Consider the following 27,772-nt stretch of genomic DNA (forward strand, 5'->3'; position numbering starts at 1 on the left):
ATGCACATTTAGGTCCTTCAGTCTCATTTCACAAATCTTTCTGTATGGACCCCATACCATTTTAGTCACCTTTCTCTAGACTACTTCTATCCTCTTTTTGAAATATGATCTCCAGAACTGAACATAGTACGCCAAGTGAGGCCTTGCCAGAGACCTGTACAGGGGCATCATCACCTTTTTCCTGCTAGTAATGCCTCTCTGCGCAGCCTGGCCTTAGCCACCGTCTTGTTACATTGCTTAGCTTCCTTCAGACCATCAGGAGGTATCACTCGGAGGTCTCTCTCCCCAAAAGCAAGACTCTGCACTTCTTGACATTGAATCCAGTCTTCCAAAACGTCAACCAAGCTTTCTTAGATCATGTCTCATTCTCTCTGCTCCTTCAGATATATCACTGATAGAGGTCTTAATATCGTTCACAAAAAGACAAACTTTACCTAACCCCCTCTGCAATATTTCTCACAAAGATAATGAGTAGAACCAGCCCCAGCACCAATCCATGAGGCACTCCAATTACTGTTCTCTCTTCAGAGTAGGTTCCATTTACCACTCCTCTGTCTTAGCAGTCAACCAATTTGTAATCCATTCTGCCACCTTGGGACCCACACACAGGCTTTTCATTTTATTCATTAGCCTCTTATGTGGGACCATATCACAAGCTTTACTGAAATCCAAATAAATTACATCAAGTGCTCTTCTTTGATCTAAGTCTCTAGTCACACAATAAAAAAAAAAAAAATCAATTGATTCGTTTGACAAAACCTCTCTCTGGTAAAACCATGTTGTCTTGGATCTTGCAACTGACATATCCTTTCCTTCATAAGAGTCTCCATTAATTTTACCCATCACCAAAGTAAGGCTAACCAGCCTGCAGTTTCCAGCATCCCCTTTGATACCACTTTTTTGTGAAGCTGGACCACAACTGCCCTTCTCCAATCTTGTAACACTGCTCCCATCTTCAAAGAACAAGTCCTTCAAAGTGGACCTGCAAGTACTTCTCTGAGCTCCCTTGGAATGTACTTCATCCAGCTCCATAGCCTTGTCCTTTCAGTTTTGCTAGTTCCACCCAAATTCTCTTCTGTAAATGGAGTTGTATACTCCACTCCTTTCCATACTCTTGTCAACCACCAACGGTCCTCCTCCATTGTCTTCTTTAGCGAACATTCAGGCCAATACAGTACAGTGCACTTCGACAGAGTGCACTGTTAACCTGCCATTGGACGCGCGTTTTCCCTTACCCCTTATTCAGTAAGGGGCGGAAAACGCGCGTCCAACCCGCCGAACCTAATAGCGCCCTCAACATGCAAATGCATGTTGAGGGCCCTAATAGGTATTTGCGCGCAATTCAGAAAGTAAAAAGCCAAGCCGCACATTTTACTTTCAGAAATTAGCGCCTGCCCAAAGGTAGGCGCTAATTTCTTCCGGCACCGGGAAAACTGCTTTTCTGTGCATCCTCTGACTTAATGTCATGGCAATATTAAGTCGGAGGTCCCGAAGAGTAAAAAAAAAAGTTAAAAAAAAAAAAATGTGAAGTCGGCTGGCGGGTCTAAAACCGGATGCACAATTTTGCCGGCGTCCGGTTTCCAAGCCCGTGGCTGTCAGTGGGCTCGAGAACCGACACCGGCAAAATTGAGCGTCGGCTGTCAAACCCACTGACAGCCGCTGCTCCTTTTGCCAGTTTCTACCGCCGGGCCTCATTTAAATACTGTATCGCGCGCACAGGCGAGTGGCCTGTTCGTGCACCGGGAGAACGGGCGTTCGCCCGCTCTCCCGCAGACTTTACTGAATCGGCCTGATTGACACTAACGCATGTGCCACATGTTACACAGCAACTGTCCTTTTCTGAATGCTCAGACCGAGATTCAATAACACAACTGCTAAAGTTGCCAACTGGCTCCAGATTTTCAGGATAGGTTGATCCATTCTTGGTTTTACTCCACTGGATTATTCTGATTTTCCTATTGCATTCTCTAAGAAAAGCAAGACTATATAAATAACTGCATGCAGGGGAGTAAAACCAGTGCTGGATGAACCTGTCCTGAAAATCTGGAGTCAGTTGCCAACCCTAAAAACTGCATGTGGACATATATGAAATATAAACATATTTTCTGTATTTGATAAGAACATGCCATACTGGGTCAGACCAAGGGTCAATCAAGCCCAGTATCCTGTTTCCAACAGTGGCCAATCCAGGCCTTAAGAACCTGGCAAGTACCCAAAAACTAAGTCTATCCCATGTTACTGTTGCTAGTAATAGCGTTGGCTATTTTCTAAGACAACTTAATTAATAGCAGGTAATGATTTCTCCAAGAACTTATCCAATCCTTTTTTAAACCCAGCTACACTAACTGCACTAACCACATCTTCTGGCAACAAATTCCAGAGTTTAATTGTGTGTTGAGTGAAAAAGAACTTTCTCCGATTAGTTTTAAATGTGCCACATGCTAACTTCATGGAGTGCCCCCTAGTCTTTCTATTATCCGAAAGAGTAAATAACCGATTCACATCTACCCGTTCTAGACCTCTCATGATTTTAAACACCTCTATCATATCCCCCCTCAGCCGTCTCTTCTCCAGGCTGAAAAGTCCTAACCTCTTTAGTCTTTCCTCATAATAGGGGAGCTGTTCCATTCCCCTTATCATTTTGGTAGCCCTTCTCTGTACCTTCTCCATCGTAATTATATCTTTTTTGAGCTGTGGTGACCAGAACTGTACACAGTATTCAAGGTGCGGTCTCACCATGGAGCGATACAGAGGCATTATGACATCCTCCGTTCTATTAACCATTCCCTTTCTAATAATTCCTAACATTCTGTTTGCTTTTTTTGACTGCCACAGCTGACTGATCCGACGATTTCAATGTGTTATCTACTATGACGCCTAGATCTCTTTCTTGGGTGGTAGCAACTAATATGTTATATGCTTTATTCTGTTATAATCTGCATTGAACACAGAATAGTGGAAGTTGCAGAATATAAGTTTCTGAAAATAAAATAAAAAACATGCCATAAAGGAGATCTGAAGTGGCAGTAAAAACCATGTTATAAACCCATACCGAATCACTTTCCTCATGCTTGACCAATGGAGCATTCAGCAGATTCTCCATCCCATAGGGTATGTCAGAGTCATTCTGAAGAAAAGGAAAAAAAATGCTTTTTCATGGAGTTTTTTCAGAGACAAAACTAATTTTTAGAATCTTCGTTGTGACTGAATGCTGATGCTGCTGTGTGTGGGTGACATTTGTGTCATAGCCAGGTAAATGCACTAGCATGACATCAAAAGTTGTTACAATAAAAGTTAAAAGAGGGGGGGGAAAAACCCCTACAGTACTCCACTCTAAACCAGGAATTATCAGGACACTGCAACATGTCTGTGGCATTTGAGGTACTCAGCCAGGGCAGTCGCTGGACTAAATAATGCCCTGGATAAGAGATGCTTTTGGTACCCTTTTCCCTTTTGAGGCTCAAATGCTGACTCCAATGGTCAGTGTGCCCCCCCCCCCCCTCAGCTTATCACCCAGGATGGTTCCATTCTTACCCATCCCTTGCGACAGCCCTGTACCCAGCCTTCAGCCCAAATGAATGCTGCACTAGGAAAACCAAATATTTCTCAGTGTTTCCTTAACTGAGCATTCTTTGTAGACATGCTGCTGTACAACATAAACCACAGGGTTGCATTAAGCAAATTCAGGTTTTAGTTAAAGAGGTAAAGCCAGTGGATGGTGAGATCTGAAACTTCAAGGTATCACAACTTTGTGCTCTTTACACTGTTAGTACTGATTTAACTGTATTAATTTCACAAAGATTATTCAGAAGGAAGCGCTGCATGTTGTACAGTGTCCCCAAAATAACACTCAGTGCATCAGCTGGGAATTGTGCTGAAGTCACATGCATCTTCCTCACAATTCCTCGAACCTAAAGGTAGCCCATGTTAGCCGAGTCACAAATTACTTCACACTCATTGGTCCACAATTGCAGAGGTAACAGATGATATCACTTAAACTAAAAGAACCAATCAGATCCTCCCAACACCTGACTGTGTTGGGAGGATCCGACTGTAAAACTCAGATTTGGTAAGGCAAATGTTTAAATCTAACATCCAAATCCCAATCTCATTCCATAGGAGGTTATTTGTAATGCTGCTCCAAACAGGAGCACTCCCAAGAGTTCCGAAGAATTTCAGAGAATCTGAGCTTTAACAAACAACCGCTACTCCCCGTTGCGTGCATAGTGTCCTTCTGAAATATTTAGAGGACATGGTTTGTAGGGTGAGCTTAAACAATGACATTAAGCAATCTTTTAGGTCAGGTGTTTTTGTATTGCAATATAACTTAGGGGGTCATTTATCAAATTGCGTTATGGTGTTTTTGCATGTGTTAATTGCCATTAATGCATGCGATAGCACCATAAAGCATGGTGTGATGCAAATCTGAAAAAGAGGAGGAGTTGGGAGTGTGCTCACAGTTTTGTGAAGCCCTATCACATGGCTTTAATACTGATTTTAACTGCATCTTTTTCATTAGTGTTAGGCTGGTTTTGAAGGGGGGAGGGAGGGAGGGGGGGGGGGGGGAGAGAGAGAGAGAAGAGACTAGCTGCAATGCCCTCATACTAGGTAGGTATATATAGCTGTATGGGAAGCCCACCTAGTAACTCGAGGTGAGGTTTAGCTATTAGTGTAGGGGTTAGGACTCACTTTGACATTCAAAGTGAGACGTACGAACAGAACAGTGCTCTCTTGTGAAGATTTGATGACCTTTGGAGTGAGGAAACTCAGCCAAAGATGAGATTTATGCAATGTTCTCTCAACCTAACTTGATGTTACCCAGGTAGAAAGTCCATCAAGCTATGTTGAGAGAACATTGCATAAATCTCATCTTTGTGTGAGTTTCCTCACTCCGAAGGTCATCAAATCTTCACAAGAGAGCACTGTGCTGGACGTACATCTCACTTTGAATGTCAAAGTGGCCCCTAACCCCTACACTAATAGCTAAACCTCACCTCGAGTTACTAGGTGGGCTTCCCATACAGCTATAAATACCTAAGTGTGAGAGCATTATGGCTAGTCAATCTCTCTCTCAGACAGGTCCTGATAGCTAAGCTGGCTCTCCAGGAGCTTCAAAACCACTAAAACTGGTCCACGGATCAAGACCGCAGGTTATGCCTCTCAAGCTGCTGGAGTCAGAGAAATACTGAGGGATCACAGGTGGCACACCAGTATATCTAGGGGGTGCTTTTCAGCTTTTCTGACTCCACCTGCTGGAAGGGAGGCATAACCCAGCAGTCTGGACTGATCCTGGTACGTACAGGGAAACAACAATTCTGAAATGTATCACAAAGTGTGAAAAGGTTATTGTTTTGCATAGGTATTAGTACATTTTGTGATAAACTGCCTATTACCATAAAACATGCCCCTTTTGCTATCGCTTGTGATATTTTTCACATTTTGATAAATCCAGGCCTTAATTTGGAAAAAAAACAATTTTGCACAGCCTAACAACTTATTCCTTACTTTTAGGTCCTCCTCATCTAGGATGTCCATAAAGCCATCATCCTCCTCTTCATTATTCATACAGAAGGTCAAGGAGGATCTATGTAGCAGCACCGGGCTCTCACTCTCCAGCACAGGATCCTCCTTCTCAGGGGTGGAGAACTGAAAGAGACACACAAGATGGAAAAGAGGTGAGAAACTGTCATTACAGCAGCATTCCCCTTGTAACGTAACTTGTCTGGAAGAGGGGCCTGTGTGGTCAAAGTTCATCTGCCACAACATCTGGATTACTCTTGCATTAGTCTGATAAATGGTTAATACAACCCACAAAAAAAAATCCAGTTCTCTCCAGGACAAGGCTGCTACTTAAATTCTGCAATCACAGTATAAAAATAGAGATGCATGATAAATTTTACCAATGCCTGGCCAGTCTGTCCATTTCAGGCCTGTGTGGAGAAATGATCTCTGAAATGTTTCATATGTACCTAGCATTAACCTACATGAGGGAAAGACTGCATCAGCGGCAAAAGCCATTTAGAGACATGCAAGCCTCAGTAGAAGGTCTGCTTATGCAAATATCCACGTGAAACAGCAGTAGAGCATGTTTGAAAGGAGAGTTCATTTCCACACGTAGAAGGGCAATGAAGAAAAATGTTTATTTTTCTAGTGGTATGTTTTTGGGCAGCATCTTCAGAAGGGACGATGTATAAGAGTTCTGGAAATCTGACTCTGTCTTCCATCTGCTAGCAGAAGAGCAGATAACCCACTGGTCCCCGGGTCCATCCGGCTACATGCTAGGAAAGAGTTCAGCCTGGACATTTAGACAATTAATTCATCTTGGTTAATGGAATGTATAAAGGCAATGCACAAATAGAAAGGTTTTTAGAAATCACAAGCAGTAGCTTAAGAGGTTTTGTTTTTGGTTTTTTTAGCAATGATTAAGACAAACGCATGGCACAAGAATACACCTTCATGTATGGAAATCTGCAACTTGTAAACTACATGAAAATATAGAGACAATTACATAAAGAAGCTGTGCAACTGCTACAATTTCATTAGCCAATGTTGAATGAGCATCTCCAATCAAATGAAAATACAGGAGCCCCCCCCCCCCCCAGGGCGCAAGCACTCACCATCAGAGCTGGGGCAGAGTTTGGTCTTTGGGCTAAGGTTTCCTTTTCATTCCCAGCATTGCAGGTGCGCAGTCGCAGACGGGAAGCTGGCCGGGATGATGGCCTCTTAAATACAAACACCTCCTGCAAAATCAAAGGTAAGCAGTTGCGTAACTTTGAACGCATTAAAACGGAAGCAGAAGCAAACATGGGAGACATTATTAGTCTGGCATCAGCGCTACCAGTAGGCCCCCTCCCCAGCACTTGTGTCAGGCACAACTGGAAAAGGTTGGGGGGGGGGACGGGGCACAGACAAGCTGCAGTCTAGAGGTAGAGGTCAGTGGGCAAAGGATGAAGGGGAGTGAGACAGGAAGCTCGTCCCTTTTTTCTTCTCCTTTGCTCCCGCCTACAACAGAGGAACGATAAGAGTTAGAATCAAGGGGGGGGGGGGGGGGCTGGTTTAGGTATTTGTCACAGCCAGAGGAAAAGGGGTGAGCTATCAGCTAATAGGGATATCAGTGGGGAAGTTACTTGGGCCTGTTGCCATGATTGCACCCCAAGGTGGTACGGGGGGAGGGGCGGTGTCTCCCTGAATCTGCTGGCTCCGAAAAAACCGATGCAAGGAGGAATAACAGCTGAGAAAGGAGGAGGAGTGCAGGCTGGCAAGAAGGCCTCACCAGAACTTATAACCAGCCTGACTGGCTGCAAGGCAGGTTAGGAGTTAAAATAGCCACTGACTAGGCTGACACAGGCCCATGTTGTACAGCATTTTGTGTATGTGCACTAAATAAAGTTTCATGCCTGAAATCCTTCACTTCATTTCTATGATAAGGTGGGTGGGGGGAGTTGAACTTACTGAGACCTGGAGCACTGCAGCTGCTAGAGGTAAAGCTTTCACTATTAAAATATCCACAATGCATCTAATCCCAAATGGCCATCAGACCAACCATCCATCTTTTCTCGTGATGCCCACTGCAAATCGCTCTTCTTTCTGAAGACCACCCTAAAATTGTACTTGCAACATTTGGTCCCATATCTTTATTTAACCTCCTCAAGGAATGATGGGGAAGGGAGGGGGGGCAGAGGCAAATGAAGAATTGTTGGGACATCATGGAGTGCCAGAAAATAAAAGGAGGAAGGGCAATACAGAGACATAAAAGGTCACAACAACACGTTGTAAGATGCGCCTTTTTTATTGGATTAAGTCAATATCTTTTATGACTCTCTTCCAAAAGTGACTTTCCCTTTCATCATGTCAAAGCGGAAGTTAGCAGTCCAATAAATGTGTCTCACCTATAAATTTGGGAGGCTAGGGAGTCATTTACTTACCTGTGTTAGGCATTTACCATATGGTAAATGGCCTAACGCAGCAGTAACATGCGATATTTAACACACCGTACGTTATCCTCCCCTGAAACGTGCAGGTATGGTAATCAGCTTTGCTTACAAATACATGCAAAGCAACTCAATAGCTAATTTTATGTAAATAAAATTATGTGGCTTGCCTGGAAAGTCTCACACTACATTATTTTCTAGAAAGTTAGCTACAGCTAGAGGCCATGCCCTGATGGGCCGATAAGCTCAAAGTGACGACACCCCCCACCCCTGGCCAAGTGTCCTAAAGATCTTTGGCGACCTCCTATCCCACCCAACCCCTGCTGCTCCTAGACACAGAAAAATACTTTTTTACATTTACAGAATTAGCAGTGCAGGTCCTGCGCCTCCCCATGTTCAACAATGCTTCCCCCATCCTAGCCCATCTGCCCACCCCGGCTCACCAAAGTTGCCCTGGTAGTCTAATAAAAGCCCAAGGCATCCCTTAGGCTCCAGACCCACTGAGGAATTTTTCCAAAAGCCTAAAAGTCAATTTGACTGCACAATGTTAAATAGCGCTTCACGTGCCCAAAGATTTGAATTTGTGCAGCTTCTGAAAGAGAATGTTCTACTGGGGAAAAGAAACTGTTTTCAGAAAACTTGAACAAAAACACAGTGTAGAAATTTTGCCCTGCTTTTAAACTTAACCCTTTCCAACAAATGTTTCACAATGGATTTTTGCAGAAGATTGTTTGCAACGTCTCTCGTGGAATTTTTTCTTTCCCCTTCCTGTCGAGGTAGGAAATTAAATATGTGCTAATTCAAAACCGCTTCAAGCAAACTGATACAGTCTCACACTTTTATCCCAAAATTTAAACCTGACCTTTAGTTAAAATTTAAGAGAATTCTGATTAGGTCCCGTTTATCAAAGCGTAGCAGGTTGTCTTGTTATAAACACACATGTATGTCTGTCCAGGCTATTCTTTGTAGAACCGAACCTATTGTAAGTTTTCTCAAATTTTCATGTGGTTTTCCATATTGATCATGGTTATCCTACCATTGGCACAGACATACATTGCATTATTAGAGCTGGGCAACACACATGCCCTGCTGAGCAGGAAGGATGAAGGCAAGGGTCGCTACAGCAACACCAAGCATTTTTCTGGGCTCCATGGCATACCTGACCTAGTAAGCCTTAGACAGATTTAAACTCAAATGAGCTGCATAGTGCCAAGGTGCCAACCCACACACACCGATTTTCCTTAATACAAGATGACAAATCTAGAAAACCAATGAACTTACATTTTCTTTGTCTTCTTCAGGGACTGAGGACTTTTCTGTTAGTTTAGAGACACCCAAATCTAGAGAATTAGAAATATTTTTCAAGGAAGGACTTGCACCCAGTAATTTCCCCTGGGGAAAAAAAAAAAAAAAAAAGAGAGAGAGAATGCAAATTTACATTCATTTCAATACAATTTTTGTGATTACATTTTTCGATGTGATTTGACAGTCAGCTAAGACGCATATGGGAGGTGACAGGCAAACACTGCAGGATTTGGACTGCTGCGGGCATTCCATGTGTCAGCTCCAATGCCGGAAAGCAAGTGCCTTCTGTCTTTACGCAAAAAAGTGCATTGTGGTTTTTTTCAAAGCCTGAACAGTTAGCCAAGTTTTAGAAATGCATCTAGGGGAGAGCATGGCAGCTGTGGCCGGATTTATGACAATTTAATATTTTTCCCATATATTTCTATTTTAATACTTCTAAAGTTTTTTTACCTTGTTTCCAGCTATTCTTCCCTCTCCCCTCCCTTTCTTTCTGCCATACTGAGCACAGTTAAGTCTCATCCTCCTTTCTCCATCACCCAGAATGCAACATTGAATTTCCTGCTTCAGAGCCAGTAGTAAGGGCCCAGATTAAGAGACACCAGTTTGAAGCCTCCTAGGTGGCAAAATTCCTTGCACTAGCCCCTATGTGGTAGTTTTTTCTCTGGTTGTGTTTTGTGAGATGTGCACAGCAATGAATGCTTACGAGTGGTGAATGACTATATACAGCCAACCCTCAAGGACTACAAGAAAAATGTTACTCATGCCCTTCCCTCCCCCAAATGCTGCCCCAGCAGAAACATGCAAGGTGCTGCTCTCCAAAGCAGAACAGCCAGCAATGTTCCAGGGACTGGAACAGCCAGTTCAGGGACTATGACCCAGCATGCAAAGGGACTACCACAAGACTGTCAGCATGTGTCAACTAGGGTTGTCAACTGGCTCCAGATTTTTAAGATAGCTTGATCCAGTCCTGGTTTTACCACATTGCATGCTGGGACTTGTAGTCTTGCTCTTCTAAGGAAATCCAATAGGGAAATCAGAACTACAGGGTCCTGCATGCAATGGGATAAAACAGGACCGGATCAGCCTGCCCTGAAAACCTGGAGCCAGTTGGCAACCCTAATGTCAACTCATTCTCCTCTCTCACCAGTATCCTGTCTGAAGAGGAAAGCTGAGGAAGAAGGGAACAGAGCCACCACAGAGACTGCCCAGCGCAATGTCACTGGAAGTTCTAGTCTGGAGAATAACAGCCCCCCATGTCCCCTCAGGGGATCTATCAGAGTGAAGAGAAGCAGTGGGGAGTCGGCTGCAGTTCAAGAGCTTGAAAGTGCTATCAGTGGTGCAGAAAAGTAGCTGTGATCAGTTACATTTCTGATAGGAACCAGCACACTACACTGTCTTGCAAACAGACACCTTCATAAAAGTAACTCTAGATTCTGCCTAGACTTCTTGTGAAAGAAATGGCTAAGCCTCAAGAAGAAATCTAAGACATTCTTACTCACAAAAACTTGGATCAAATGAACATCAAATGGTTCATTTCAATGTTAACTGAAGCGGCTGCCAGTATGTTCACTCACAAGGCAGAGTGAAGAGGAAGCTCAGACACTCAGTGCAACAAGTTTGCTTCCTATTGTGCCCACATTAACATTTATTATGTGTTTTACTTTTTAGTTGTGTTATGTGGTTGATGTAACTAATTTGTATGGTTTTGATGATAATGTTATACTGTTACCAGCTTAGGATGGTTATAGGAGGGTTGTAAAATATTTTAACTAAAAAAGGATGAGAAAAAAAGGTCTCCCAAAATGCTTTAGTATCTTCTGGGAAGAGCACAAGCATGAGCAAAGGTCAAGAGAGGTTAAAAAGTCTTCAGGGTTTCTCTAAATAAATCTGAAAGCAAAGGTTAATATGGGTGAATACTGTGGACAGCCCCCACCCTGCCTCATCCTACGTGAGTCTTCATAACAGTGGCTATAAAATTCTTTTCATTTCTAGCAATGCTCTCCCCCGTCTCTCCCTGCCACATCTCTGCTATTTCTCACTCTCTCGCTGTGGTTAAGGCAGCTAGCTACATTATACAAGCTTTAATCTCGCAGGCTGGTGAAGAGCTATTATGTAAACAGGTTTCCAGCCTTCCACCCAGCCAAGGCACTCCTGAACTCTTAAGGCGTTAGGGGGGATAAATACAAGTTTAGCCTGTGGGCAGTGGTGTTTCGAGTTATTCCCATTAAAGGGATAGGGGGGTCATGGACTGGCAATGATTCCCATGCTCCAGGTCCTCTAACCGCTGCACCTTTTAAGGGCTAACTCAGATGAGACATGACCCAGCTGCTAGAGGTGGGGGCATGGGCCAAATGTGAGGGGGCTAAGGCACCGTATTGAGCCAAGTGTTTTCAAAGAAGTCTTACCAAGGGGGGGGGGGGGGGGGGAGAAAAAACCTTTAAAAAAAATTGCAATCTTTCTCCCTAAGCTCTTAAGAAAGCTACTGGGAGATCTCTGCAGCATCCAAAATGGCGATTGCTAGAGACTTTAAAGACGCTTTACACAGCACATATATTTATTTTATTTATTGCAAAGACTTGGGATTTATAGGATACCTTCTGTACTTGAATGTAATCCACTTTGAAATGTCGGAAAAGCAAAATGCAAATTAAATAAGCTATAAAATGCAACTTACCGGCAAGGAATTTATTCTTCGAATTGGCAGACTGGTGCTACAAAAGCAGAGGAGAGAAAGCAATTAGAGGATTACAAGTACTATTTCCCTTGACTTTCCTCTTTTTTTTAGTCTCAGAAGGCTGGTTATGCATGGAAAGTAGACTTCCAATGAAGAGAGGCATTAAGAAGAAATAACTGCGAGGGGACCTAAAAAATATGGGTCTGTGTTTCGTTGAAGGGTCTACATTTTTCAGCCCAAAGCTTCAAAACAATATAAGGCTGACAGCTCCACTAAACTCTGCTGCTGGCCACGCTCGTCAATCTCAATGGCTAATTTTTTTGGCAGCTGGCGTCTTCGTGTTACAGTGTCAAAGCCGCCTGGTATTGTTCACCTTCCAGTGACAGCTTTGGTCTGAGCAAGGCACATCCTTCAACGAAACAGGGACCCGTGTCAGGGAATATAATTGGAATGAACAGCTGTGAACATCGTTGGGCTGCCAAAAGAGAAATACGTGTATTGTTTTTAACTGCAATAACTGAAAATCATTTTTGAAAAAATGGACTGATTATGACCATATGATTAAATGTAAGGCAATATGAAGGCCAACCAAGCCAATAGTGCCTATTATGATGGTCTTGAGAAATCCTAAAAATTCATGGCTTATTGGAGGAATCTCCATTGTTATAGTCTAGTTTATTGTCCTCCATCTTTTGACAAGTTCTTATTGGGTATAAATCACATTCAATATTAAAAAGGCAGAGCAATAGATTTCCTGTTTAAATCCAAATCTGGACATACTTAGAAGACTGACATTTTAACCATTTGGGAGCATGTCTCATTAAAACTACTTCCTGTTATTATTTTTCTTATTGCTCCACAGAAACCTTTTGTTCATAGGAAAAACAACTGGGCAGGCAACTTCTCAGCCATTGGTACCAGACAGCTTATAAAGCTATTCAAGATGGGGTCCGAAAAGAATACATGGGACATTTTCTGTTCAGGCCAGCCCCATATTCTACTCTAGGGTCTTGAATGCTAAATAAATGTCGCCCATATTTCACATCAATGAACAATACAATCCGCGCACTTACTCTTTGATTACTTTCCCGGATTCAAGAATCGCTCTCTCAAAGCTGCAAAAAAAAAAAAAAAATCAGAAAGGGCTTAGATGCTTCTCGTTTTACTATCAGATGCAACACAAACAGAACTGAACAGTAAGGAAAGTACAGCCCAGGTGGCTTCAATAGCAGGGCAAGGTCCACCTACTTCCTTTAACACTCTTGAATCTTTAAAATACTATGAAACCCCATCAAAAATGAATGGCTTGCATCTCCTCTTTTTTAAGACATCCCCCCAACCCCCATTTTGTGCCTGCAATAAACATACAAGTTCCTCAGGGAACTTTTTGAAGTTCAAACAGTCCCCTCAGGGGATTGTTTGAACGCAGAGCTGTAAAGAAGCACTTTTAGCTTGTATTTTCCCATACAAAAAGAAAACATTAAATCGGTGTAACATTCACAGTAGCCCTTTAGTAACAAGTATGATTTAAAAGAACAATGTTGAATCCATACAACATTGGGGCCTGCCATATGATCTAGTCTATAGTTCTAAATCACTCTAAAATCTAAAAAAAGTGTAAGAACTTGTATAAAAATGCAACAGCGCTTTAAAAAAAAAAAAAGCCTGCTACAGGATTTCTGCATCTACTGTAAGAGGTTTAGCACAGCCAGATCATTTCTATAGCTCAAGCTTTAAGGTGCACTGCCTCCCACCTGTTTGCAAATGTGATGCATTGTTTGGCAAAAGCACCAGATGCCCAATTGAGGCGTCACGCCAGTCCTCACAGCTGTCTGCTGCTAGCGGAGCAGAGCTCAGCAAGAAGCAAGTGTGGTATGACAAAAGGCGGGTGGAGGGGGAAAAGATCCTATTCAGGGCAGAATGAAGTGTGCTCCTATTCAGCACGTGGAGGCAGGCCCCCTCTGTTCCAGCCAGACAATGCAAGCAGAGGCAGATGGGAAGCGTGCCCAAACCCAATTAACTCCCGTATTTAAAAAAAATAAAAGAAGAAAGATTATTCTTTTGACAAGCCAGGCACTTACTCTGGTGGAATTCAAGCTTCAGACCAGCCTCTAACCCTCTCCCTCCCTCCTTTTAAATATCCCCTGCTTCAACACAGTTTGGTCCTTTGAGACTGGACACACTGCGGCCAGCAGAAGGCTGGAAGGTTTAGGAATGTCGGCAGATGTTCTGACTGGGATTTCAATGGTGCCCTACACACCATCTGGCGCCACTCCTCTTTTACTTACTGTATTTCAGAATGCAAAATGTGATTCTGTGGAAACACCTGGCAAAGGTGCAGAGCGAGCCAGCAAGGAGCCATATTTATTCCATGCACTTTCATAAAGGAATTTGTTCAGAGCTACACCAAACTCCACAAAATCACCACAGCATGGTAGGGGAGAGAAACAGTTTGAATGGAATAGAGAATCCAAGGAGAAGAAAAAGGTAAAAGGATATCATTTACAAATTTTCAAGTTCAAATGTTTTAAACTTGCCAACATTTTTGCCGTCTCCTGATAAAGGGAGCTTAAGCTCTTGAAGGCTAGTCACAATGTTCCAAGTTAGTCCAATTAAAAATAAAAAATAAAAAAAAGTATCACCTATAACTTGTTCGTTCACCTTTATTTCTACATATCCAAGTGGACTGACACAGCAATCACGCTACTTTAATCAACATTCTGACAAGATGTGATACTCTTACACCCTTGCACACATGCACCTCCTTAGAAAAAAAAAGCCTGTGCATTATTTTGGGGAAATGTTTAACCCAGTAGTTTGCTCCTGCTGCTTTAGGGCATGCAGGTCAATCAGAACCATGGCTGGGATCTAGGCCATGAACCTTCATTCACAACCAGGTGGAAAGTTTTCTATTTTAAAACCCCATCCTAATTCACTTTAATCTGGCCACTGAAGCAACAGTCCTTGGCATCCCGGTTCCTCCCACAACCCTGTAATCGTGGGAGCCTAAATCCAGCCACTCAGTGTTGCTGTTGCCCCAGCACTTATGTTTTCCTCCCTGCCCCTTCCCTCCCAACTGAAGGCTGTGAACGCTGCCTCCACAGCCTCCTCTGCCCCAGGGAGCAGATCTCAGCTGGGAATCAAGCCTAGGCCCTTCCCACATATGCTACCATGCTAGCTATACAAGCTTTTTGATAAAAAATAAAGGAAAAACATTGCATGAGGAAAAAACTAAACTGACCACAGGAATCTGCACCAGGAGGCAGATACTGAGCACCACGTAGCCGGATAAGTGGCAGCATTTCAATATTCAGCCGCGTTTAGGAGATAAGTACTTAACTGGCTAAGAGGGTCCTTTATCAAAATGCAATGTGGCCTTATCGCGTGTGTTAACGCCCTACTGCAAGCGATAATGGCCGCATCCCAGAGGTGTTTAAATGAGGGAAAGGGAAGGAGTGTGTGCGGGGTTATAGCCCTGCAGCGTTGTGGTCGATAATGTTTTCCACATTTTATTGCCAGCAGCACCGTGGGAAATAAAACTACAGCGTTTCCTGTGGCTCTATGGGTGCGAAAGTGTGCGGCCCGCCCGCAACCACGGCAGGCAAAAATGCACCGCCGTGATGCAACCGGCCGCACAATTTCACCCCCTGCCTCTTCATTTAGCGCAGCTCATCATTCTACTAGAAATATAGCAGAATGATGAAATCTATAGCTATAAGTGATGGGTGGGATGGGGACATAACGGGAAGGAGCTACTTATCCAGTTAACTTACCGTAGGGTTTATTATCCCGCTGTAAATACAGCGGAATGATGAGCCACAGGCAGAAAAGGAGCAGGGGGGGGTGAGACAGTAAAACATTATTGCCTGTAGCAGTTTGTTCCTATGCTTATCTGCTCTCCTTATAGTTTTTTGTATCCCTTACCCTTCCCCTGTTACTTGTAATTTCCGTTGCTTTTGTTCCATGTAAACCGAGGTGATGTTTCGACTAACATCGGTATAGAAGGCTTTTTAAATAAATAAATAAATAAAGGCAGAATTTTTTTTATCCCGCCCCTTTCCCTAATTTAAATCCTACTGTCACGATGCGGTAGTTATCGCATGGGGTTAGGGCCCTAACGCACGTGGATAACGACCCATTGCGATCTGAAAAAAATGACTCCCTAGCCAGCTAACTTAGCACCGCTGAATATCCCAGCTAAAGCCAGGATTCACTGTTCCGTGCAGAACGATGAAGCCTGCGCTACGGTGGTGGGCGGGCCATAGCACCACCATAAAAGGTGGTGCTATTCCCCGCGCTACAGCCGGCGATAACGTTCACAACAGATTTCCAAGGCATTTGTTTGAACATTTTAACTGTCAATAAGCCTTATCAGCTTTGCGCATTTCTACCTGTACTTTATATATGAGAGAGAGAGAGAGATCGAATCACCTCTTATTTTCGTTTTAAAAATATACATGCATGTTTGAAGATTTTTAGGTTGCTACAATGTTTAAAGCTAATTTTTGTTGATTGTTATTTTATAGATTTTCTTCAAGTTTAAATCGTTACATGTCCAGCTTCTTCTTTCATTGCAACACCGTGCTGGAATAATTAATACTACGTGACAGACATTGTATTAGGTCCTTAGTATTTCATTCTACTTTAAGTATTTTAAAGCTTAGCTATTTTGCATATAGATACATATAAATTATTTTTTTTAATTTTATTGTTCAATAGCATTAAAGAATTGTGCTATTTGCCGATTCCATCCCCTGATGAAGCCATTACTGGCGAGACATTACGGCCTTTTGTCGGGCTTGAAGAACAGTTCTATGCTATGCTAGTGTAGGATCAGCACCGACAAGTATAGGCTGTTCTGATACAAGATCATGTCATCGCGGCATGCTCAACTCTTTACAAGATCATTAATCACCATCCACCTTCTTATGGAAAAACTTAAACATTAAAAAATGCTGCTAACACAAAATGTTATCTATAGATTATGTATATTTAGTTTAATTTTTGTTTATTAAAAGTATCACAAAATAACTGAAATTGTTTTCCTAAAAATTTCAAAAAATGTTGTATATTGTGAATATTTTAAGCAATAATGTTCCTTCATATGTCTATATCTATACAACACGTATATGTATTTTTTTCTTTTTACCAGAATGGAAATTAAAGACACGTGATATATGTTGCTATTTCGTGCTGAGACAGGCAAAAAAACAAGACATGAAGCCCTGCCCACTGACAAAAACAGGACATCTGTGCTCCGGAAATGTCACACCACATCTACCACACTGTTACTTTGAATTCAGCAGTGTTTAAAAGCAGATCGCTCTGCTGGATTTCCTGAAGCAGTGTACCACAGAGTTGAATACTTTTTTATTTTTTTAAAAAGGTGTTTATCTTTCCTAAGATTGGCTTGATCAGCAAGTATTCTCTGTAACAGTAACTTTTCAAATCTAATTTTGATTGCCAACCTCCAGGCAGTAGTACATCACCCTCCATTCCCTCACGCAAAGTCTAGGATTTGGGGGGTTTTTTCGTCCTTTAAAATTCCAGTGTAGCCCCTGCAAAATAATGTGAGAGAGGCCACTGCAGTATAGACAGGAGACTGATTTTGGAGCATTATATACCCCGAAGTGAGTACAGGCATCTTCTGGATAGTGTGATTGCAGGGCCTGAGCTAGATAGTGAAGTAGCAGGAATTACTGGGAGGAGCTACTATAACAGAAGAGTGTGTCATGGAGCTGGTCAATCGCTATCTGGTTTCCCAGCTGACATCCTACGCTCTTACAGAGGATCATGTGGAACAAAGAGGGAGGAATCTCCCTAAGAGGACTTTTCCTGGATGTATGAGTAACTGACTGACTGTCTCCCAAGCGAGGTAGAGAGGGGAAGCAATAGTTTAATCCCTGAACAAGGAGCTGGGGCAAAGATGATTTTTGTAAACTGAAAAGAAGTGTCAGCTCATATGGACAGGCAGCTGGAAATTCCCTGATGTTCTGCAGGAGGACAGAGAAACTGGTATAGTCTATTCTAGGGAGCTGGGAAACGACTAATTCAACTGCTCAATACAGATTTCCAGAACTCTATATTCATTTTCACCGATTCCTTCCTGTAAAATGCAGCCTGTATATGATTATTTCTTGTAAATAAAGTCAGCTCAGTTGAAAACCTCATCATAAAAGTGATCTGAAGTCAATCTATAGTTTGACAAAGGCCTTTATAGGCTGCCACAGAGAGCACTAGCAGTCTTTCACTGGGAGCGATGTCACATCACACCATCTTCCTGACCACGATTAAAGAACTCCAAAGTAATTGGGCCAGTTCCCCCTGATCTCATATTTACATCAATACAAGCTCCAGAAATGCCCTCTTTATATACAAATGACTGTTCATTGGAAAGCTAATTTCCAATGATTTAAGAGTCTTGAGACAAATCCCCGCTGATTTTCACTCAAGGGCTCAGGACTTGCACACATTAAAATAAAATGTCTCTTCTCTATAAAGAAATGAGATGCCACTGGAACTCAAGAGTTAAGCAAGGACAGCATTAACCCTACTATGCCTGGAGTGAGACTTTTCAGACTGGCCAAAAAGCATTCAAAGCCAATGCCATGCTGCTCAAAACCTGCAGCCGCCAGCAACAGAGCTCCAGTGTCTTCCATGCACTCACTCTGACATTCTTTGCTCACAGTAATGCTGTGGAGGAATTCAGCCAACAGCTCCATGTTACATAAACAGATAATAAATGTGTTAATCTAAGCAGTGTTTCCCCAACTGCTGTGCTGTGGCTGCAGTCCTATTTCCTGGTTCCCTCTTGGCCTGCAGGATGTCCTCCCAGCAGCAGGGGGAGTTGGAGAGCAGCACTTATCGGCATCTGCTCCTGCTTTCCCCTCTGCAATAGAAACTGCATTGGAGGAGGGGTGTTCCTGTAGCCTCATGAAACCTGCTGGCTCCATGCAGTTCAGATTGCAGAGGGAAGATGGAAAGAAGGAAGAAGCAGCACTTTGTAAGCCTGCTCAGACTTCTTCTGTACAAGGACTGGGGCGAAGAACGGGAAGCTGTATATGCCACTAGGTGTGGGGGGAGAGTGAAGGGAAGGTGATGATGTCAGGGACTGAGATTAAGGGAAGGTTATGAGAGGGGGTGAGGGAGGATGGAAGACTGTGGTGATTATGTTGGTGGGGGAGAAGAATGCAGGGAGAGGGAAGATGATTATGCCAGGGGGCGAGGGAGAGAGCAGGTGATGCCAGGGGATGGAAGGGAAAAGAAGGTGATTGGCACTGGGGTTGAATGAAGAGGAAAGAGAAAGTGATGATGCCAGGGGGTGAGGGAGAGGGAAGCTGATAATGATGCCGGAGAAGAGATGGAGGGAGAGAGAAGGTGGTGATGCCAGGAGGTGAGGGAGAAGGGTAGAAAGGAAGGTGGTGACAATGATGATGGTACCAGGAGGAAGGTAATGATGTTGATGCATGCAGGGAGGAAGAGGTGGTTGGAGTGGGAAAGTGATAATGCTCAGGGCGAGGAGAGCAGATGAAGGGAGAAAAAGTGATGATGATGCCGGGGGGTGGAGGAGAAGGAGATGGAAAATGATGATGTCAGGGAGTGGGGGGAGGGGGGAGAGGTAGAGGGCTAGAGGGCTAGAGAAAGTGATGATGCCAGGGGGTGAGAGAAAGAGAAGGAAAGAAGATGATGATGTGAGGGGAGAGGGGTGGGGGAAGAGGGAAGGAAGAAGGTGATATCAGGGTGTTGGGAAAAGAAAAGGGAAGAGAAATGTAATGGTACCAAGGGGTAGGGGGAGAGGGAAAGTGATCACGATGCCAGTGAGATAGGGTGGGGAGGGAAAAAAGAAAAAAAAATCATGGTGAAGTGGCTTGCATCCCACAACGAAGTGAACCTTGTGCCAGGTGTGCTATGAAACAAAAGGCTGGGAACCACTGATCTAAGAACTAACCTCTAATATAGATGTTGAAAAGACTGGAGAAACAAAAAAACAAATAGAATATTTGGTACAAACCGATTACGTCATTCATGCACAAATAGTATCAGCCCCAAAATATGTCACAACTCGCAGTGGTCACCAAGCTTCCTAAGGCATCCAACAAAAAAAAAAAATCCTACAGCAGTCGGCTGCTTGCCCCTCAAGCATTTAGAATCTGTGACAGAATCAACGCACCACTGGCATTTCTAAGGCTCGCATACCTCCATTGGTATTAGTTAAGTGACAGCAGGCAGTTTACTGCTCGCACCAGGTTAGAAGGGAAAAAAGTATTGCAGTTGCCGTGTTAGTCCACTTGAACATATAAAAATGAAAGGTCAACTTGTTTCACTACATAATTAGGCCTTAGACCATTTCCTTTGCTCTCATTTTTGTTTTTACGGTTGTAATTGTATCCTGAGAAAGCACAGTTCTTGTCTTCTACAACAACATATAGGAAAAGGAAGATGGGAACTTACCTGTCGTTGATCAAAACTGGGTCCAAGGGGCTAGGAGAATCCAGGCAGAGGCCTGTGCAAACAAAAAAAAAAAAAACACTTAAGGGTGCTTTGAAAAGAAAAAGGAGGACAGAGGGTGGAAAAGTGAGCCTCTTTCACACCTTATCTGCTGGAAGTTTCAGCAACACATTCTGAGTCAGCCAATTGTCCTCAAATTCTTCGTGTTTTTATGCACAGTTAGTAACTGGCAAATTCAGAATAAGAAGCACTAATTTTAGTTGTCCTAGTTCTTTGCCATCTGTATTCAGGCTGTGATGGTCAGGCCCAATTTCCACTTTACTATATAGGCATGAGTGTCTATCAACTTTTCTTTCTAGTAATATATAATTAGAGAGCAAAAGTTACAGAGCAGATTTAAAAAAAAAAAGTTACCTATACAGCAAATTCCTTAGAATTTATTAGATGAACTTCAGTTCTCAAAGTTTCACATTCTATGATTTTAGTATGTGAGTCCCAGGGGTTTGTGACCTTTAAGTGTCAGGCTGGGAAGTCACAGCTAACCTATGTTTATTAAAAAAAACAAACCTTGAGAGACAATCATTTTTTTTTAAATACCAAACCAACTTCTGGCAAACAGCCGCGATTAACATATCATTGACATTCAAGCTGGTTTGTTTTTTGCTTTCATGTACTCTAGTTCCAAAACAATTATCACTATCACGTGCTGGGAGTAATTTTAATACATGGTCACCTCAAAGCCTACTTTTAGTTTAGGCAAATTTTAATAATATACTAGAGAATAGAAGAGTGGGGGGGGGGGGGGGGGTTTGTTTTGTTTTTTTAAGGAAATCAGAATCATCCCATGGCTTGAAAGCAAACAGGATTCCTTCCAAAAGAAAGGTTTTTGTGACATTTGTGGTCTGCTTTTTCCTTCCCCATCAGAGGGATGCAGAAAGCCAGCTCCTCTGAAATAACCCCAGCCAGAAGCAACTGCAACTTGGCCAACAAACTGAAATGTGCAGTAGCAAAATATTAAATTGAAAGCTACAAAGGGCAAAGAAGAAAGGAGCTCATGTTCACACAGCCTGTCAGCCTAGCTACATTGCCAACCCAGAAGAGGGCTCCAAACTCCAGAGAAATAATTTTGTATTAAACAGCTTTTTTCTCCACACAAGACAATGTATTCAGACTTGATTAACTACTGAGTTACTTGACAGCCTTAACTAACTACTCAGTGAGTTAACCTGAAGTGCCTCTCTGGTGAATTTTCAAAGGAATTATATATGTAAATGTAACATGCTATTGCAGAAATTTTCAAAAGCCATTTACCCACATTAAGTGCACTTAACATGTATAAAACCTATGGACAACTGAATGGCATATATTCTAGCAATTTCAAAAGCCCGCTTACATGGGTAAAGTACATGACTCAGTTTTAAGCACATAACGCTTTTGAAAGTCAGGCTCTAGAAGTTTAAATTTATGATTTCCAAACTACTGCCCAGTATGCTGGGTGCCATGCATTCAGTCTTTTAGACTGGCACAGTTTGGGAGCATGTGGCTCCTTTTCCTCAGGGAACTTAGGAGCTTCAAATCTAGTTAAAGCAGAAAAGAAAGAAAAGTAGCAGTGTAGCACTGAACCTGATAAACATTGTACTTGAGAAACATATGGCTAGCTTTCTGCTGTCAGCTGCCAGACCAACAATCACCACTAGAAGGAAGCCTATTGGTTCTCCCTAGTTATCTGACTGGGATGCCAAAGTGTGCCAAATCCTAGCAATGGAATGGTTTCCTGTTCTACTTACAGAAGATTTAGTATCATTTGAAAGCACCTGGAAGACTTTGTCAAATTAATTTCAACACCATGTAATTTCCCATGCACATTTTTTTTTAATTATCTGTACAAGACATGCTGAATTGTTGTTACTAACTTGCATTATTAATAACAATAAAGACAAAAGTTTAAAACGCAGTAAGAACTCACCTGCATCAGATGACTCTGTGGAATCAGTGCGCATCAGGGAAGGAGATTCACTCTTTAAGGACATCCCCAGCTTTCTTTTCGGAGTGTCGCAGTGACTGGAATGGGATTTAAGATTTTTTTATTACTTTTTTTAACAAACAATATCTGTTTCTGCAGTCAATTTCAGTTGACAGCTCAGAAGTCAACCAAGATGAGCAAAAAGGCCCCATTCTCATACACAGAGCTGACAAATACAATTCCCCCAGGACCAGGAGCATTCTTTACTGCAGAATCAGATCCTGATATCATGGTAAAAAATACTGGGGGGGGGGGGGGGGGGGAGTAGTGAGTAAAGGAAGTGAAACTGAATAGGAACAATTTATTTTCTATTCTGATTGCTATGAGAACCAGGTATAAGGCACACACAGGGCTGCATATCCGGTCTTTACTCAGCAGATAAAATCAAATTATCCAATTTCTTTTGAGAATAAACTACTAGGACATTGTATTTCTAAAGATACAGGGCCGGATTTACTAACCGGCAGATTTTAAATGCCCGGCACCCATAAATTTCGGCCCTTACATGCATGGCCGGGCCTTATGCGCGCCAGGCGAATTTTCCAAGAGGCCCCACCATGCGCGTAAAGGCCGGTATGCACTCAAGTGCCGGGCCGGGACAGTGCTATTTTTTGTTGTCCCAGCTGCTGGCGTGCACAACTTACTTCAGCTCAAGAGATAAAGTAAGTTACTCAAAGGTAAAAAAAAAAAAAAAATTGGATTTAGGGTTTGGGGAGGAGAGGGGAAGGGAAGGAAGGGAAGGGAAGGGGAGGGGAGGTTAGGGTAGGAGGTAGAGAATTTCCCTCCCAGTCCGCTCCTAATTGGAGCGGACTGGGAGGGAACTGGGGAAGGCCGGGATGCGTCGCTGCGCGAGATTGCATAATCCACCCCCCCCCCCCTTGCAGGCGCAGATTATAAAATCCAGCGTGCATGTGCGCGTGGCCCCAGGCTTTTATAACTTGTGCGCACTTCTTTGAAAATCTACCCCTAAGGCTTTTTCCCCCATTCTGTCTATGAGGAAAAAAAAAAAAACTTGGTAACTGTCCCATGGTTACCTAAAATTGCTTGAACATTCTGTTGATTATTTTAACACTCACAATTTTCTAGGTTTTGTTTTTTTTAATTTTTATTGAAAAAAATCTGCCAATCTCACTGACAAGGCTAGTTCTGTCCATCAGATAAAGTCCCCCACCTGATTTTATATAAGGTCTGAATCGTGCTCTATAAGCATTAGTGACAATAGTGTAACCTAGGAGAGTAAAACCAAAGTCACTCCTCTGCTCAGTGCTCAACTGTATAAGAGCTGCAGGAAGTCCAGTGACAAAATGACCAGGGCATTTCAGATACTAGCCACTGCTCTCTTTTTGTAAGTGTCTAGAAGCCATTAGACAGTCAAATCTAGTGAATAGATACACTGACATTTATTTGTAATCTGGATTAAAAAATTTCAGATAACCCAGACAATGTTGCATACATATCCGAACACTAGTTTATTCGGGTGCTTGGTATCTAAGACCTGCCAGTTAACCAAACAATTACAATGAATTCTGCTTGTTTGCGCCCACCCTTAACACCTTCCAAAGATGTGCATGAGCTCAGAATGTATTTAATTTTGACATCTCTATATTTTCGTATTCAGTAGAAAAGCATTTATTTCGGTGCTTACTTTACAGCGAAGAGACAAGTTATCAGCACAGCAACCAGGAGGTGAAATTTATGTTAGAAACAATAAAAAATGAGAGCAATTAGCTCATGAACTGGAAGCAAGGAAGAATATAAGATTTTCAAGCTCCGTCACAGCCCTTACTTGAGCTGTAGCAAAGATGTCATGGAGCACAATGTAGTTGAATATTTTGAGCACAAATGAATTGGGTGAGAAATATAAAATAGTGAGAGCGCCACGAACACCTGCATTAACTGAAAATGTGCACACCTCCGAAATTCTTTAACTGCATATGCAACTGATTGTATTGTAGCTCTACTTGCGAAGTTTCCCTGTATCAAGTCACCCCTCCCCATTTTTTTTAAGAATACATTCAATTCAGAATCATCCAGGACACTAGGGAGACTGAATGGAGAGGATGAATAATCCAAATTTGTGTATCCTCAGCACAGCTCAGCCGAGCACGACCCACCTTCCTGTAACAAACGTCCACAAATTACATTAACTAAAAGGAAGCCAAAAAGAAAAAGAGAATACAGAGTTTGACACCTTTCTAAAGAGCTGTTTAGGTGAATGCTTATGAGTTAAAAACACAAGTTAATCGGAGGGATTTGAAAAATGTCTAAACTTGTTTACGTAATGAGTTTTGTGTGAAGGGTTTGGATTCAGAAGCTGCTGTTCCCTAAACCCCCAAGCTAATGAATATATTAGTCCCCTCACAGTACAGTCCAGGCAGCTTGGGGACTCCTAGAGCAAGCAGCCTGCTGTACAGCACAATCATGGCTGAGCAGGGCCTAGACCTGTGATAAATAAGAAAAAACGTCACAAATAATGGGATCAAGAAACACAGCATTGTCCTTTGAGCCCAAAGCAAGCCTGAAGATGTATTTGGAACCTGATAACAGACAGAACTGCATTAATGGTACAGTTACTTGTTCAGACTGGTTGCACTCCTACTCATGCATTAAGTCGGGTCAAGAATATCTAAGGCCTGGAAGCATGGCAGGCCCTTCTGCTCGGGCAGTTTTAAAGCCCGCAAATTGTATTTTTCTGTAAATCAATATTAGCCAAAAAAAAAAAGTTCAGTATCAGTATTACTCTTTACTTCCTTTCAGTCTTTCCCCAGGGTTTTATTAACTAAGGAGTCTGTTTCTGCCATGCACATGAAAGTGAGGTTTCAGCTTTTTTCGCAGCTCAACATAAAAAAAAAAAAAGACTCTGCTACTGTAAATCTAAACCAAAGCCATGGAAAAAGCATTTCTATCTAGGATGGCCAACTGTCCCAAGGTTATCTGAAGGAAATTTAGGACATGTGGGGGGGGATCAGGAAATATGTTAAAATCCCATTGAAATGCACTGAACATACATATACACACACACACACATTGTTTTTGTTTGGGATTTTTGCACAATACAACAGAATACATGCAAAATTTTGTAACCAAAGAAACAGAAATGTCCCTCCATAAAGTAGGCCAGCTGATCAACCTGTGCCAGTAACAACAGAAGAGAACCAACTCACTCCGAATAAAAGGAAACTTACCTGCCAAGCCCCGTGAGATTGTTCAAGTTGAGAGTCAGATTAGTCACCGGTGACATAACCCCTGCTTCAGGGGAGAAAAGCCCCTTTACTCCCGGGAAGGTGCAAGAGCGGCCAGGGAGGACTCTGGGCCTAGCCATGCTCTCACTGCCGCAGGGGCTGAAATCGCCCAGGATCTCATCCAGATCCATTCTGCAAAGCACCGAGAGACTCAAGCTGGTTTGGAACTTCGGCGTAAAAAAATATCCTCAGGCTGTTTCTACAAACGTTTTCAATCCGAGAAAAAAAAAGAACTGCAAAAGCATCAAATCAAATAGATAGGCAGTGAAATGTTTAGTCAGTTACTGAGAGGAAATGATCATGCAGGCCTATGGCACAATAAAGCCAAAGAAAACCCTCCAACTATGGACATCTCTGAGTGTCTTCAGCAGCGATCATCCCAGAGCAGGCTCGGAGCTCGGCAGCTAACAGTGTGTGCAGTGCAGAGTCATGTTATGTTATTGTACAGAAAAGGGTTACTTTTTCTCCCTCCCAAAAAAAAAAAAAAAAACACGATAGCAAATGCTGAAAACAAAAAGATCAAGCAGGTTAAACGCAAGCAAAAAGCAAAAGCAGCAGCAGCAGGAAAAAAAAAAGTGGGGGAGAGGAAAGCCAGCCTGGCTCCTCTGAATTCCCTACATAAGTCTAGCTCATTGTTCTAATCTGAAATGAGAGAGAGAAAAAAAAGTTAGAGGAGAGGCGTCCGCTCTTCCCGCAGCCTCTTGCTGTTTCCTCTCCTGGCTCAGTAGCCTGTATTTATATTCGAAAAATAACAGAGCCGGGCGGCAAGCAGACAGCCAATCAGCCGGGGCCTGCCCGGGAGCCCGGAAGGCCGCAGAATGCCGAGCTTGGTGCCAGCAAATGAGAAAGGCCAGCGGGGGGAGGAGGAGCAGCGCCACTACAGACTTTGCATTTCATATTTCACCGGGAGGGAAGGGCTGGCCTAATTTCTGGCGCTGCACACTGTGTGGGTGGGTTGTGTGTACATATATACATATATATATATATATATATATATATATATATATATATATATATATATATATATATACACCGAACGTTAAATAGTTCAAAAAGCAAAGCTTGCTTCGTGGAGGTGCTGATTTTTCTGGACCTATTTTTCGGACTTTTATAAATTGTCCCTGTTGTGGCTCTTGAGCAGATGGCCGGGCGGCGGCTGGGGCTAGGCAAAGTTTGCAAGTGCCAGCCAGAGTGACGCGAACCTTTGCACCCCACCCCGGGCGAACTGTGTTACCCTACTGTTCGCCTTATTGTCCTCGCCACTGGCTCTCTCCTTCTATGATTAAAAAAAAAGCATATCTCTAAAACTATATCGAGCTGTATCATTTTTACTCCGGCCCTGCCTGTTCGAGACATTTTCCCTCATCGTGGTCCTGGCTCCTTTCACTTTTACCTCACCTGCAGCTGAATGGGGGTGGGTAATACTGAAGTGTATATGGCAAATAAGTATATTTTCCTACTAGTATACGTATAATTTCCATAGCGCTCGTAGACATCTGTGAAGCAAATAAAAGCACTAAGCAGCATTTCTCCTTTCTCCCCTTCAATAGTCCTTATGACTTGGTGGTTTCCTGGGAGAGTTGCCAGGGCATTCTTTTCTCCCCAAATGTCCCTCGCTGTATCTTTTATTTTAAATGTCAGCAGCTATGTTACTGTGTTATGCAGAGCTAGATTAAGACACGCTGGAACCCAAAGCCATGTCAAAATTAAGAGGCCTGATATCATTACAAAAATGTAAAATGTGAAATTTAATAATAATTTTGTTTGTAGAGGCCCCTCATAAACTGAAGCTGTAAGCTGTAGTTTTAGTAGCTTGCTTTGGTGGAAACATATAACAACAATGCTGAGGATGCACCTCCAGCCCTCTGGGGCTCAGCTGGCAAGGGTTCCCCAGAGTCACCTGGGCATGGGGATCTAGGGACTGGATTTAGTGATAGAATGTGAAAAGCAGGAAATAAAAATAGGAAGCTTTAAGTCATGAAAAATATTCTAAACTTTAACATCCACACTTAAAACTGTGCAATGTTTAAGCCATTTCTATGAACTACAGGTTTTTCTGCATTTTGTAGGTCTGTGGAAACATGCTTAGTGCATAGGGCCTGTAGCATTTTTCCCATAGATGGAAAATTATTTTTATTACTATTTAGAA

The 27,772-nt window shown here is 42.7% G+C and overlaps 1 protein-coding gene and 1 long non-coding RNA gene across 2 annotated transcripts in view; one reads left to right on the forward strand and one right to left on the reverse strand.

The window, feature by feature from the left end:
* The window catches only part of LOC115087229, a 103,531-nt gene extending 91,854 nt beyond the window's left edge, over nucleotides 1–11,677 (forward strand). Inside the window, exons 2-4 of the long non-coding RNA XR_003855466.1 lie at nucleotides 5,512–5,675; nucleotides 6,674–6,754; nucleotides 10,384–11,677. This is a non-coding gene — a long non-coding RNA (uncharacterized LOC115087229). The remainder of the gene's footprint in view (nucleotides 1–5,511; nucleotides 5,676–6,673; nucleotides 6,755–10,383) is intronic.
* The window catches only part of CDC25B (cell division cycle 25B), a 45,509-nt gene extending 19,185 nt beyond the window's left edge, over nucleotides 1–26,324 (reverse strand). Inside the window, exons 1-9 of the mRNA XM_029594141.1 lie at nucleotides 25,567–26,324; nucleotides 22,325–22,419; nucleotides 20,362–20,413; nucleotides 12,984–13,025; nucleotides 11,911–11,947; nucleotides 9,213–9,323; nucleotides 6,618–6,740; nucleotides 5,506–5,646; nucleotides 3,053–3,127 (exon numbers count right to left, since the gene is read on the reverse strand). Of these exons, the coding sequence (XP_029450001.1) occupies nucleotides 3,053–3,127; nucleotides 5,506–5,646; nucleotides 6,618–6,740; nucleotides 9,213–9,323; nucleotides 11,911–11,947; nucleotides 12,984–13,025; nucleotides 20,362–20,413; nucleotides 22,325–22,419; nucleotides 25,567–25,754 (864 nt within the window). The 5' untranslated portion in view covers nucleotides 25,755–26,324. The remainder of the gene's footprint in view (nucleotides 1–3,052; nucleotides 3,128–5,505; nucleotides 5,647–6,617; nucleotides 6,741–9,212; nucleotides 9,324–11,910; nucleotides 11,948–12,983; nucleotides 13,026–20,361; nucleotides 20,414–22,324; nucleotides 22,420–25,566) is intronic.
* Nucleotides 26,325–27,772: the final 1,448 nt, after the last annotated feature.

Source organism: Rhinatrema bivittatum, chromosome 1 (assembly GCF_901001135.1).
Source record: "Rhinatrema bivittatum chromosome 1, aRhiBiv1.1, whole genome shotgun sequence".
NCBI classification, from domain to species: domain Eukaryota; kingdom Metazoa; phylum Chordata; class Amphibia; order Gymnophiona; family Rhinatrematidae; genus Rhinatrema; species Rhinatrema bivittatum.